The 14,778-nt window shown below is 38.7% G+C and overlaps 3 protein-coding genes across 4 annotated transcripts; 1 reads left to right on the top strand and 2 right to left on the bottom strand.

Moving 5' to 3' along the window:
* The first annotated feature begins 201 nt into the window (after positions 1 to 201).
* On the top strand, positions 202 to 2,771 carry LOC110746078 (RNA-binding (RRM/RBD/RNP motifs) family protein). 2 transcript variants are annotated; one of them, XM_088253132.1, is made up of 4 exons: positions 202 to 484; positions 1,020 to 1,088; positions 1,216 to 1,322; positions 2,508 to 2,771. In XM_088253132.1, exons 1-4 carry the CDS (start codon positions 202 to 204, stop codon positions 2,595 to 2,597), a joined length of 549 nt encoding a protein of 182 aa, XP_088109258.1. In that variant the 3' UTR covers positions 2,598 to 2,771. The 2 variants fall into 2 exon arrangements, with proteins under 2 accessions (XP_088109258.1, XP_088109259.1); XM_088253133.1 differs by lacking the exon at positions 2,508 to 2,771 and adding an exon at positions 1,426 to 1,562.
* A 47-nt stretch (positions 2,772 to 2,818) lies between these two features.
* Positions 2,819 to 5,815, bottom strand: LOC110745965 (protein REVEILLE 7-like). The gene is made up of 7 exons (XM_021946142.2): positions 5,556 to 5,815; positions 5,256 to 5,332; positions 4,700 to 4,831; positions 4,486 to 4,597; positions 4,337 to 4,398; positions 3,741 to 4,157; positions 2,819 to 3,633 (listed from the first exon to the last, which is right to left on the bottom strand). The coding sequence occupies exons 2-7, from the start codon at positions 5,265 to 5,267 to the stop codon at positions 3,004 to 3,006; spliced, it is 1,365 nt and encodes a 454-aa protein (XP_021801834.2). The 5' UTR covers positions 5,268 to 5,332; positions 5,556 to 5,815; the 3' UTR covers positions 2,819 to 3,003.
* Positions 5,816 to 10,333: 4,518 nt separating this feature from the next.
* HDG11 (homeodomain GLABROUS 11) lies at positions 10,334 to 14,778 on the bottom strand. Its single transcript, XM_021946105.2, has 10 exons — positions 13,989 to 14,778; positions 13,735 to 13,852; positions 13,429 to 13,617; positions 12,820 to 13,290; positions 12,603 to 12,704; positions 12,291 to 12,500; positions 11,992 to 12,172; positions 11,618 to 11,886; positions 11,438 to 11,527; positions 10,334 to 11,304 (listed from the first exon to the last, which is right to left on the bottom strand). Exons 1-10 carry the CDS (start codon positions 14,105 to 14,107, stop codon positions 10,924 to 10,926), a joined length of 2,130 nt encoding a protein of 709 aa, XP_021801797.1. The 5' UTR covers positions 14,108 to 14,778; the 3' UTR covers positions 10,334 to 10,923.

The raw sequence follows: 14,778 nt of genomic DNA, 5'->3' as shown, positions 1-14,778 counted from the left end.
TTCTTTTTTCTTTTTTCCTTTTTATTTTATTTTTGTTTGTAAAAGATTAAATAAATTAGGCAAGCGTAAAATTAGGGGGAAAATAGTAATTTAGCCGGTAAACTACAACGTGGTGGAAGAAGATAAGTCTCTCGCTCGCCAAGTACATGTCTGTAATTCCCCTTCATAGTTCATACCGACTGATAGTTGATTCTTCCCAAAATGGCAACGAGCGTCGTCCTCAGGAGCGCTCCAAATCTATGGGCTTCGGCCGATACCAGTAGCAGGCACAACCAACAGAAAACATCTGAGTCTCAGGTGGGCTGTATCAGTATTACGGGCAATTCCAGTTCCTCATTAACTTGTTGTGGTTGGCGGAAGCAGTTACTCCCTCGCCTTTCCTCCTCTCCCAGGCACAAACGCCGCACCTTCTTACCTTTGGCGTCTCTTTCTTCTTCTTCTCCTTCCTATTCTCCCAACACCTCTACCAAGCTTTACGTCAGTGGTAAGTCAGTTCTCTCTTTCCTAATCTAATTTCCTTTAACATATTTTGCAGTATAATGATGCACAAACGCTATTGGGTTTTTGTTGTTGATGATACATATAATAGTGGAATTCTCTAATCTATATTCTGTTTACCTGAATTACAATTCTACTCCTGCTGCTCTGCAAAAGAAAAAAAGAAGAAGAAGAAAAAAATTTGATTTGGATTAGGATTAGCCTCTGAAAACTCTGTCCAATTTACATTGTAAAGCACCATACTTTGGGAGGTCTGTAGGCTTGATGGAAAATTTATGCACTTGGGTCCTCTTGGCTAACCAACACTCGTGGAGTCATGTGTCTAAGAAATGAAAACATGGATCCCCACAGTTCAAACTCTATGTTAATAGAATGCATATTACGTATCAATGACGGGGCATTGTTCAATTTCTCATATGGTTCTCAATATTTTCTCAAAATTGAAGTTTATTGCTCTGTCTAAGACTCTTCAGAGTTCAGAGTGGAACAAAACATCACAATTAATATGCTATGTCATGCAGGGCTTTCATTTCGTACCACTGAGGAGAGTTTGCGAAATGCTTTCCAAAATTTTGGACAACTTGTAGAAGGTGAGAGCAAAGATGTTAACATGTTCCTTTTCTTAGTTGAGCTGCCTATAGCATCTGTCAGTGTTTTTATGGGTCAGCTATTGGTTATTTCTTTTCACTCTCTTAAGAATCTGCTTTTCATTTATAGTCAATCTGGTGATGGATAGAATAGCAAATAGGCCAAGAGGCTTTGCTTTTCTCCGCTATGCAACTGAAGAGGAATCTCAAAAGGCTATCGAGGGAATGCACGGAAAGGTATGTGCTGGCCAAGAGGCTTCTCTTTCCTTTCTTTCTTTTGAAAACAAGATGAAAAACTAGGAAACAAATGACACTGCACCACTTACTGATGATATTTCAGATTCATACAATATAACATTACCATCAGTGCTTGAGGCAGAGATGCGAGCGAGTCCTGGCCAGTGTATGAAAACAACTATTTGTGTATCTAAGACTATTGACCATTAGTTGCATGTGAAGCCAAAGATCCTTCTAGTTGAGGATTTTCAGTGGAACTAACAATTCCTAATGCACACCTGGTCGAGAAATTTGCCTTCCTTGATTGATAGTCTCATACTGCTTGCTTTATGTGTGTGTCTTTGTATCCGTTAGTGTCTTAGATGACCCAACTTTGTCCTGGTATTGCTCGGGTTTATTAGTCTGATTCAGTCTGTTGATCTATTTGTTCCATTATTTCTACAAACATGCACAAAGGCAGCACTCTTCAACTGTTTTCAAGGCTGAGGTACTCTCGGACTATCGGGCTCCAAACAAATGAAGCAACAATATCAGTCTTTGGTAGCATAGCTTATAACCAGCTCATGCACAATGACATATCATCATTTATAGAACATCACCAATACATTAATTACTGTTCGTGTTATTGAGGTTAGAACTACTGTGTCTCTTATATCCATGTTTTCATGCTTTGCAACCAAGAGTCTCTGACCAAAAAAACAAAACCAAACGTCAATACATTCCATCACTCAAATTCCACTAGGAAGTAATCGCAATCAAAGAGCTCGTGTTTCAAACTTTTTGGAGTTAATTTTGCCTTCAGGTTCTCTTGATTGTGTGCTTTGGTCATTGATTGAGCGGACATGATTTATTTACAGAGTGAGTCCATCAGCAGAGTCTAGTATAAATAAAGTGCCTTCTGTTCTGTGGACTATTGGTAGTCTCTTTGAATTTTGCGTTGTTAAGTTGGGTTCCGATAAGTCCTCCACATGAGTTTCATAGAGCGTAAGCACTTGGCAAAAGCCAAACTGGCTTCTGAATTTTAATCTGGAATGGAAGGCATGACAGCGCAGCCTTATAAATAGACAAACAAGGCCCTTGGGTTCTTAGCATGTCAAGCCTACTGAATTTGAATATGAATTGAGACACTGCAGCTCTGGCAGAAGAAACTATTTTGAATTTTTCTTCTTTGTTTTGTATTTTCAGTTTCTGGATGGAAGAGTAATATTTGTTGAAGTTGCAAAGCCCAGATCAGAGCTCCGTCAAACTCCCAAACAAAACCCAAGACAGTATTGAAAAGTCAGCTCGAACGTCCACTTTGTTAGAATTCTCAGTTCTCCTTCTTGTATACTGCTGTCTACGAATATGTGCTTTCAATTTAAGTTACTAAATTCATGGGGTTGTAAGAATGCGGTATTGCGCATCGCATTACAAGTTAGAAAAGAAATCTTATGTATTGTTCGTATCAAATATTTCCACTCGTCTAATCCCAGTTCCAGTTAGGAGACGAATATGTATTGAATTGAAGCCTAATCATTTCATTGAAAGAATAGGGTAAAAAGAATAAATCCATAAAGGACGTTACAGTTATTTCAAATTGCATAAAATGCAACATCGGACGCCAACAATTTAAACTGAAGCATGGATTTTTAATTATGCGGGTATTGCGATAAGCTAGAAAACAGAGCATCTGCCATGGGAACTATGAGCAGACACGAGCCCGCTGTCTGTCCCTCATCTCTCCTGATGAGTTCATATTTCTATCTGCTAAGCATCTTTTGTATGGTGCAAACCCCTTTCTTGAACTGCAAGGGAGAGATTGCGTCTCTTCGCATAACGCATCGGCAGCCTCTAAATGCTTCTCTGCTAAATTTTCCACTGTACTAACTGAACCATCGTGTGATAAAGACGTTTCCGTCTCTTTCATTGTTTCATCCGCCAAAGAATTGGCGTGTATTTGAACTGAGTTTTGGTTACAGGATCTGACTTGAAAAAATGGTATTAAACCATGATGCATAAACCACCATGGCTGATGAGCATCAGGGTTAACTTTCTGAGAATTAGGGCTCTGTTTTTGGTGTTCCACAATTCCACCGAGTGACAAACGCGTGTCTAACTCATCCAATCTTAATGTTTGAGCAAGCATATCATTCTCCCTCTGACAATTCTCTTGTTTAGCCTTTGAATCCTCGGTAACACTACCAGGTGGAGATTGTCTCTCCAAGTCTGATACCAAAACTGTTCTTCCAAATAGCTTAATACTTGGGGAAGCTCTTGGACTGCCAGCATCTCCTTCTGTATTCACAACGTGATTGGAACCCGATCCATGTTTCTGGACATCCACATCAACACAGGGGTAACCAGAGTCAGAACTCAGAGCCCAAAACCGAATAGAGGAATCAATATTTAAATTAACAATAACAGTTACAGTTCACTTACCATGCACGCAAATTTTTCAGGAGTTGAGTCAGCAGATAATTGAACTGATGGCACGGACTCTTTCACTTCTTCAGTGGATGAGTTGGATGTCATGTAATCATTCTCTTTTTCAACATGGGATAAGATGGTTGAGCGCACGTCAGTGGTACATGAAGTTGGGGTTGCAGATCTGCTATGCTGGTCCAAAGCTGCAGACCCCAGTACATCTGAACCAAGTGCAGATAATACTGAAGTAGGCGATTCTTGGCTTTTCCCAGAAACTGAAAAATGCGGGGACGGTGACCTTTCTGGTGATCCAATGAGAGAATCGACTGATTTACGTGGATAAGGATGCACAGGCTTCCGCTTAGGCCGTGGAGGAGGTATCTCAATTGGTGTGATGGAGCCTTCACTAGGTCCGCTCAACTCCTTAGATACCTGAAAGCAAGAAAAACCACATCAATGCAATGGAAAATAAATACTAGCTAGAAAATACAACCGACTGACGGTTTAATGGCATGTGACCTTAAACGTTTAACTCAAGAAATGTTTGGATCGTGTGCATACTATAATAGGAAGTATGAACTCAAGTCAAGAGCATTCACTAAAGTTAATACCTTAGAGAAGAACTTTTGAGCATGACTTCGAATCTGAACTGCAGTTTTGGTGCCTACATGTTCTGAATGAAGATAAAGAATAACTTCATCATCAGATTGTGTAAAAGAAAATTTCTCTTAGACAGATAGTTATGCAGCCCTGAACATACCTTCTATTTGACGCCAACCGCGGCCATACAATTTCAAGGCTTCAAGGAACTTGTGATGCTCTTCCTCTGTCCATTTTTCTCTTTGTTTTGTAATTGTGTAAGGTTTCCTGATCTGAAGAAAGAGAGAATTAATTTAGCCAAAACTTGAGCAGGGTACATAGACTTTTGGCCAAAAGAAATGCTCCAAAAACGAAAGCTAAGAGAAGAAGGGAACCTTAGGTGTATGGTCATTGCCAAAGGAAGATATCTCCTTGAGTTCAATCGCTGGTTTAGATTGTGCATCGCCTTTTAGACTGCAATCGGCAGCTGCAACAGAGGCGTTTGACCCTGTGGCTTCACTGTGATCCTATGGCCAAACACAAAGTCGGGTTGATACTTTTTCATCCAACATAGTCAAAACAAGTGAACAAGCGTCGAACATTAGTACACAATTCAGTTGGGAGGAACACACACAAATACTTCTGCACCAGTTTTACATGAGATTACCGAATCACACATATAATCCCAACCTCAAATCAAGATTATGCACCATCTATACGAGGTTCACCCAAAGTGGTACATATCTATTGAACTATGCATGATCTGGTATTGAGTTGGGGGTCAAATTTCTCACATCTTGGACTGGAACAAGTTGTACTAAGAAATATTTAAATCTAAAATTGCTTAACAGAGAGAGTGCTCATTGGAAAACTAAAATCAAATCCCAATCAAAATCATTCATTGAAAAGATAGAAAATTGTAACACAGTAAGCCAAATTGCATTTGCATACCTCAACAGCCATGGCTGCTCAAAAGAAACAGAACAAGTCCAGCACGTTACTTACTGCAAAAGGTTAACGCACTACACCTGGAAATTGATTGCCCACAAATAAAAGAAACACAAACAAGCTTTCATTAATTGGATAGTCCGCTGCATTTAAATAAAAATAAGGATAATAAACAAGAACCAAGCAGACTTTTCCAATAAATAAATAATAAAAACGCAAAAGAAGAAAAGTGTTTTTTTTTGGGAAATTAGAAAAAAAAGAAAAGTTTTTTGCTTATGTAGACCAGATCAATCAGAAGCTTACCTCAATGGTATCTGAAAGACTGAAAACAAACTTGTCTTGAGAGTTTTCTTTTTCTAGCTGAGAAAACAGAAGGCTCCTCGGCTTTTCCCGATAAACAAAAAACAGATTCCGCCGTCGGATTCTCGGGAAATAAAAGAAAACGAAAAGGCAAAACCGAAAGAGAAAGAAGAAGCAAAATCCAAATCCAGAGAAGCAGGAGATGAAGATGAATACAGAGAGAGAGAGAGAGAGAGAGATTAGGAGGATAGTTGAGAAGAAGCGCACAAAGAAATTCAGAGTTATATGGAGGAAGAAAGTAAAAGCAGGGGATGCCACGTCAGAGTGAGTATTTTTAATTTTTGAAAATTTTGTTGACAAATTTGGCAATGAAAAATCGAGAAGGGCCTGGGAATCTTGTGGCTGAGAACGCAGGGGACACTCGGCACTTTCTGGTACTCTGTCTCCCACCTTTTCGGCTTTTCTCCCAAATTAAGAAAATTCGAAAAATCCTAATTTTTATTCATTCTCTGATATGATATTCTTGTGGAAGATATTAAGTCCAATCCAGATCGGATATTACAAACACTGATGAGTGAGGAGAGGAGGAGGCTTTCCTTTTTCACTAATTAGATATTTCTGTTTTCATTTTAAATTTAGATTTTCCAATCTCATGGACTATAATAAATATTTTTTAGACAAAAAGCAATATAATTTTATTAAATCAATATGAATAAAGAGTAGGAACAACCCATACTGTAAAAGGAGGCATTTTTATAACAATATGACAGACCTGAGTAAAACTTTCTCAGTGACCTGAGCCAACCGAAAAGCTAAATACTTTTTCTATAACCCCTTTCAATTGCCATAATTTTCCCGAATTTAGTCCAATAACATCAAAAATTAAAACTAGCCACTAATCGACATGACTCTCGTAGGGAGACTAAGAACCCTCAGCAAAACTCAACTAAGTTTCTAGAATCATGAGGAAAAATAAACACAGAAAACTCAAAGGCGATAGAAATTTTTTATTTTTTGAGTACATGTATTAGTCTCAACTAAGGCCCTCTTCACTGTAGTATTATTTAATTTGCTTAATTTATAATTTAAATGCGTTAAGAAAATGAAAAAAATAGGTGGAAATGAAAAAAAGAAAAGGAAGAAAATATCTGAGCCACAAGAAACAAGGAGAGACAAAGAGGGGTGGCCAAGGGCCAAGTCCCTCTCTAAATCTCATCTCATATCTCAAGTGGAAAGTGCAAAGTGGAAAAAGTGGAAAAAGTGCAAGTGGTGTCCCCTCAGCTTTCAATCTTGATCGATAATCTCTTTTATATTATTGAAAAAAGATTATATCCGGAAAAAATGTGGATGTGGATTTTGCTGAAAATAGAGACGTAGGGAGGTGAGAGTGTGACGAACTAAGGTGGTTCCCACCTCTCTTTTATCTTGCGCTTTTTGACACCTCAGCTGCGCTTTATTTCGTGGCTTCCTTTTCTAAACGCCACTCCCTCGGGCCCCACCGCCTCCACCCCCACTCAATTTCAATCTTCAAACAACAGGAGTTATTATTCATCACAAAAATTAATTATATTGTTTTTTTTCTTCTTATAAGATAATAATTATATTGTTATAGTAATTATTTTTTTATTATTAAAAGAAGTTTTAAGTTCGAATTTCTTTCTATATTCATATGTTCATAGAAAAAAAAAAGACCAAATAAAATATCAGTAACAATTATTGCAGAGTAGAAGATACTTTAATAATTCAATTAATTCCGGGAACTTGTAACATAGTATTATTTACATTAGCAATGGGATTAAAGAGAAAACCACATTAAAGTAAGATGAACGGTCCAGATGAACCTTGACTTTAGTAATGATAAGATTAGAATAGAATAGAAGCCTAAACGCGTAGGTGCAGGGTGAAAGCAAAAGTGGAGCCCACCTGGTAGTATTATTAGGCCAAAACTCTAAAGGATTTTTTTAATAAAAAAAACCTTGAAATATTTGCAGCCACAAGTTTCTAGTATCTAACTTGATCGGGGGAAAGATTTGAGTCTTAAATTTCTATGCTTTGGTTAGTTGGGTTGGGTTGAAGTTGAACACCAAAAGGTCATTGACACGTGGCCTGCAGACCCATTCAGTGATCCACACACACACAGAGCCAAGAACAAAAGAAAATAACGATCACTCAATCGAGAAGTGGATCTATCTTTCATAGAAAAATAAACAAATGAAAAAAAAATCCAGTCTTTTGGACCGTGATTATTTAGTGGGAGGGAGGTGTTATTTGAAGAGAATGGATGAAATGCTAATTACATTTAAAATTAAGAAATCATGACAAACTTGTATATTCCCTCTTATTTTATTTTCGTGTGTCTCAAAAGTGTTTGCAACATGAAAATGAAATCTCATGTTTCATTCGGAAAGCCCCATTTCTTATAAATAAAATACAAATGCTACCTTTGGAATTAAATTTTTGAGACTGGCTCTGGTTTGGAATTAAATATTTGGAATCTCTCTTTGTTTTATTTTTTTTTTCTAAGCTAGGATAGGAGGAGGAGGAGGAGGAGGAGGAGGATAAAGATTCATTCGGATCGTATCATTATATATCATCATCATAGATTCATAGATTCATAGATTCATAATGCATGCTTGTTTGGCAGTGCCTACCCTGTGCAGGGCCCCACTGGGTGATTGGCTGGCATCCACTGGTGCTTAATACTTCACCCAATTTCCAACCCAAAATGAGGCCAACCAATCAATCGAATCGAAGGGAAGGGAAGTGGAACACAAAACAAAGGTGTAAAGGCTGCTCACATGGATTTTGATAATAATACCAACAAGTTTGAAGATTGTGAGGCTCTTGTTATTTTTCCACGGATCCCAAAGCCTCTTCATTTTAGGGCTGATGGATGAAGCCAGCCATGAAAGTTGATCCAGGGGCCAGGACAGTACAGGACCAATTGCAATTGCATCATTGCATGCTTCAGTTTTAGTTTTAGTTTTAGGTTTGGATTTCTTTCTTTCTTCTTTGCTGACACTCACATGGTATGTAGATAGATGACTGCCTGCCTAACTCTCCCTTCCTAGTAACTTACTGGGTAAATAATTTGGCCCATGTGATTAGGCTCAGTTTGTTTGTGCCAATGCCAAACTTGAAACGCAAACTGATGATATTAATATCTTCTTTGATCTTTTAGGATTAATAAGAGAAGAGAAGACACACATTAATTATTCCTAATCTCATTATCTTTATATAATCAGATTGTTTTTTTGTCTACAAACAAACAAACAATCAGAATATGAATGTTCCAACTAGTATTTATTCTCTTTTAAAAATCAAACATGTGTAATGGAACTTGGGCCATTCTTCTCTCATGTTCAGCGTTGGGCTAAAATGCCCATAAGCAGATTTATTATTATCTATGGGATCTATGGGTTGGGTTTAGTTTACTTAAAATGGATCAAAGACTGAAATAAAGACCCATCAGAAATTAAACTCCACAGCCCCAGCCCAGCCCTCCAATCAACAACACCTGGATGAAGTCTACTGCAGACCACATTGTACAGGATAAAGGAAAGGAGATGATGGGATCAAAAAGAGAGTATTTTTGCTCATCACTTTAACCTAAGGTGTATCCTCATCACATTTCTCAACATTTGAAAATATTTCCGAATCAAAAAACACAAGACAAGACAAGACATAATATGAAAATGAAGTCTACTGCACATCCACGTTCGGTTTCTTTTCTTAAATTGTCACAAGTTGGCAATGGCAAAACTTTAATAATGTCGATGGAAGGGAAGGGAGGGAAGGATCATCAGAAATGATAGAGGTGCATTGATGACATGCCTTTATGGCTATACTAGTTTCCAAACAGACTAGAAAACTAGTTACTATAAAGCTTGCTTGTGCTAACTTTGATGAAATGAATGAAACCCATCTTTATGAGAGTGTACTCACTCGCTTCACAGGTGCCAATGTGCCATGTGCCATTACATTTACATACATAGCAATAGCAGTAGCACCACCACCACCACCACCATAGCTCCTCAAGCATCATCTTTATCACTCCTCTTAATCAAACCTTAATATAAACAAATCAAATCAAACATGTATACATAATTGTTTCCAAACAACACAATTCTAATCCTTTTGACTTTGCAAACTGGTTTTTAGTTTGTTCCGGATATCAAGGGGAGCACTAATCTTGGTTGCCAAATATATCAAGGCAACACTAATCTTGCTTCCCAATGAATCAAGGCATCCAAAACTCCAACATGTAGATTGATGTAAGTAAATGGGATTCAACCTCAAAGAAATTAAAATTTTAAAAACAAACTAAAAGGAAAGGAGAGGGAGAGAGACTTTGCTTAGTGACTTAGGGTCATATCAATCAATCAAGGAAATGCTTTTTTTTCAGGAAAATGTCAAAGCGGGCGCGCACACACATATATATTAAGAGTTATATATATATATATATTATATTTACGCTTTCAGTACGTCTCAGGGACGGAGGAGGCCCACAGAGTTGAAGTCAAGCCTACTACGGTCAACGTCTTGGCCCTACACTCTCATTACTCTAACTTCTGGTCATCATCTCTCACACAAAGACACATAAACAAACAACACAAATTAATTAAAGGCACTTTAGATCTGTCATTAAGCATTTCTTTTGCTTTGTTTTGTTTTTGTGGGAGAGAGAGAGATATATATATATATATATATATATATATATATATATATATATATAAAGTTTGCTACAACAATAGAAATAGAATATGAGAGACAGACAGACAGACAGACAATTGAAATATGGTTTTTCATATATAATAAAACTAAAAGTCCATGATTAGGAAGTCAATGCCCGAACCATACAATTTTTCTTGCTGGAGTGGAGGAGGAGAGCGTAGAATGGCAGTACGGACTGGAGAGAAACTCCGCAGGAAAGACACGTATGGTGCGTTCTTGACTTCCTCTTTTAAATACTGCTTTTCCAAAGCTAACATTGCTAAAATAACAAAAACAAGGAAAATAAAACCTGCCCCACCAAAAAAGAAGAAAAAAACAAAAAAGAAAAAAGTTTGTAGTTGGTGTAAATTGTACTGAAGTAATGAACCTTGGAAGCAAAAACAGCTCTACTAGCAGCAGAAGGAGCAGAAGAAGCAGCAGGAGCAGTAAATGAAGAGCTTCAGCTCTTGATGAGAGGGCATTCAAAGTCCCAACTAACCCAGATACTTGTCCCACATTGAATACCACCAGCACCAGCACCAGCAGGCTGCCCAAACACTACTGTCTGAATGAACACTTTTCTGATCACCCTATTTAAGGATGGTAGAGAGGAGAGAGGAGAGAGGAGAGAGGAGAGAAAACAGTTGTGCCATGATCATCAGGAACTATTACAATTCAAGGCTGCCTTAATTTGCTGGACAGTGGTGCCAATAAGAGTATTCACAGTATTCACCGACTCCAAGTTCAGCTTAGCGGATGGCAAGCTGCTCACTAGGATTTGAAATGCCACTGTAACTAGTGATCCACCACTTCCATGTACGTTACAAGAACTTGTTGAGGCACCATCTCCTTGCTCCGGCCTTCCATCCGGTGAAATGGTGAATCCTGATGGCAGCAGAGGGATGTAAGAAGGATCCTCACCGCTCATTGCAATGTTGATGGATGGTAGATCAACAGGGCTGTACACAACAAGTGACCCTGATGAGTCTATGCAGCTCTCCTGCAGCATCAGCATGTTGTTCTGGCTAGTGTTGAAAGCCTACACAAGCAATTATTTCATAGTACAAGCAAGTTATTATTACACATTAACTAGTCCTTAAAAAAAACAAAACAAAAAAGGGAGTTGCATTGTAACAATGGAAATAGCAAATAAATAACTTATAATTTCTTACTCTTAGAACAGATATGCAGTTGCCCGGATGTGAACCATTTGCTATATGGGCAACCTCTTGCACTGCATTGTTATTGGAAAGGACATCCCACTGGAGGAAAACAAATTAATCCGATTGATATACCAGTTAACAATTGGAATAGGCAGTATGTATGAGTTTGTCTAACAAGCATAAAAGTACCTGAGGTCGAGTTCTTTCATCCTTGAAAAAATTGAACACATTTTGTGGAGACACTGGTAGCCAAATGGTCGTGGCTGCACTAAGAACCACACCGTTGGGCTGACCAGGATCCGTGCTCTTATGGATGGTGACTCGCACTCCAACCTCGTTCATCCCAGAAAGGGTGGTCCATCGATGGCCGTTGGATGTGCTAATGCTTGCGCAGAAGTTGTTGACCATCCTTTGGGCAAGTTTCATCATGCTTCTCTTGCCTTCAGGCGATGGAATCACTGATTATTCAAAAAATAAAAATAAGAATGTTGAGATCAAGCTGCTAGGATAGAAAGTTAAAAATCATAGAATTACTATATATGGTGTTGAAACATTTAAGCTACCTCCTTCAAGATCTCTAGTAGAAGTTCCTGAAACCATTAAGCATGCAAATCTTTCACACATTCTCTGAAGAGCAGCAAGCCATCGTTCAGCTCCAAATGCTAATCCACTGTGAATAAGATCTCTATAAAGCCGATGAGTTGGGGCTTTGTCTTCTATTTCCACATGTTCCACCCATGAAACCTGTTTTTTAGCATTTGATATGCATATGAGCAAGTTAAGTGAAGTGAAGTGAAGTGAAGTTATAACATTACTTAAATATTGTGTTTCAAATACTTTTTGCTTGTCAAACAAAACAAACCTTGGAATATCCGTTAGGCATATCTTGAATCAAGCACCCGGAAGGAAGCCTATGAGATCGACATTGATTTGTAAACTGGTTATCTCGTGGAAAATCGTAAGAAACATCAACAATTGCCCACAGGCCTTGCTCAATTTGCTGGCAATAACGAAGGAAGTAGAACTCCCGAGTTTGTACCAACGGTGAAAGCACCTGCAACTCTTTATACATCTACAAAAATATCCTTCGAGTGAGAACTTATCCAAACATAATTCTACCATAAAACTAGACAATGCAAAAGACAATCAAAACATTTTCTTACTAGCCACTTACCAAGTGCAAAGACCCACTCTGACTGCCCAGCATTCCAGATGATATTACTTCGATTGTCTTTGCCATTGAGACAATTGTTGGAAATAGCTCCCCAAACTTGTTCTGCAAACATAAAATTGTTAAACACTTGGATATAGGTAATTAAGATAAATACTGCCTGACACTTGCAAATATACAGTTGGGGAGAGGAGGAGGAGGAGGAGGAGGAGGAAATTACCGGGTCCATAAACATTTCGACTAATGCTAAACCATTCATGATAACCACACCAGAGTCTCTTGATGCTTCAATTCTAAGATCGGGATTTTTCAAATGACTAGTAGCCCTCGGAAAAATCCTCTCGTAGCTTTCAAGATTAAGAACATCCCTCCCATCAGTAGCGGACTTAATCCACAAAGGCTCATTGGTCTGCAAAAGCCTAAGCAACTCTTCCATGGCATTTGCTGCAATATCAGTCATGAGGGACTTGTCCATGTCCGATAAACCGGTAGGGTGGTAAGGCAAACTGGGCATGGTAGATGAAGTAGTCCCTGGAAGAAGATCAAGATCAAGGGAAGGGCCACCCACCCCATGGCTCCCAAAACTTGCCATTGATAACTCCAAAGACGAAACATGAATAGGCTGAACAGGAGGGAGCTGGGAAATTGGCCTCCCAATGCATTTGGCAGCAATGCTAGATACTCTATCTAGCTGCAAAGCGGGGAAAGCAGGACAAGAGAGACAGCAACCAAATCAATGAAGATAATTAAATAGACTAGTTTAAGAGAAATTTGCATCAAGCTTGAAACTTTATGAAAAAATTGAAATGGGAAATTAAAGAAAGAACACCTCTTCTTTCAATTGGGCATTCTCCATTCGCAATTTATGTTCATCAAAATAGGAATCTTCATTGAGGGGAGGGACACCGCAAGCTGGGCAAATGACATTTTTGAGGGCCTCTCTGATTGCAATGTTCTCACATCGGATCTTGTCGTTCTCTGCTCGAAGCGCACAGTTATCAGCTCTTTCATGTTGGGCCTGCGTGTTTTCATTAGTATAAGAATTAATCAGCACAAACAAATTAAGAAGAAAAAAAAGAAAGGACTGATTTTTGAGTACAAATGTTAGTTAGAACAGAAGAGAGTGACTGAGCACCTTCATCTGGGTCCTCCGGTTTTGGAACCAAAATTTGATCTGGCGAGGAGCCAACCCCAACTCTCTGCTCAACTGCAACCTTTGCTTTTCATCTGGGTGAGGGCACTCCTTGAACATTCTTCATATCAAACACATGCAATCAGATTAACATCGTTCCGATCACTCGCACAAGCAACCCCATAAACCAGACAGTGTCACAGACAAAAAGTCTTAAGACAAGCGGTGAAACAAACAAGTACAAGTACTAGGCTTACCCTTCAAGCTTCTGAATCTGGTTAGCAGTGTGACGATGGTAGCGCTTCTTCCTTCTTTGAGAGTCAGAGGCATCGTGGTCTCCACCAGAGCCAGCGCCTCCTCCACTGCCGAACTCCATTTTCTCCTTAATCTTTTGTGTCCTCCTAAAGGCTACTGCAGAAGTAGCAGGTACCAAGGAAGCTAAGCGCTATACTAAATGGTTTGGTTTAATGATGATGAGCGGAGCATCTAGAAAGCTAGTAGTCCCATGGCAAAGCAATATTTGATTGACATAAACCAAGAGTAAGAGAGAGAGGAGAGAGAGACAGAGAGAGACAGCAAGCAAACAAGAGTGTATATTTATATGGTGTGTTGACTTTGTGTTGTTTGGGGTATAATATAATGGGGTAATGGAAAACTGGGTTTGTGGGGGTTTAAGGAAATGAGAAGGAAATGGGGTGTTTTGAGAGGGAAGAGCATTAGTTATGGAAGCCCAGGACAGGCATCATCAACCCAGCACCAAACCAAGATTTCATATATATCATTTGATTTGATTTCATATTTCATTTGGTAGCTTAAACGGCTGCCAAGATATCAAAGATATCGGCTTGATTTTGGAGAGTGAGTTATGGCACTTGGATGAAATCTTGGAGGCGTAATTAACTGTTACCATAACAAATAACAAAGAAAGAGAGAGAGAGGATGACTATGCCACTTTCTTCACTGTGTGTGTGATTTGTGATTTATGATTTGTATTCTACTGCCTCTACTAAAATGTAACAACACCACCAACCCAAACCCGAAGCCAAG

The sequence above is a fragment of the Prunus avium genome, chromosome 5, assembly GCF_965620075.1.
Source record: "Prunus avium chromosome 5, drPruAviu1.hap1.1, whole genome shotgun sequence".
Lineage (NCBI taxonomy): Eukaryota > Viridiplantae > Streptophyta > Magnoliopsida > Rosales > Rosaceae > Prunus > Prunus avium.
This window is presented reverse-complemented; position numbering and strand designations above follow the sequence as displayed.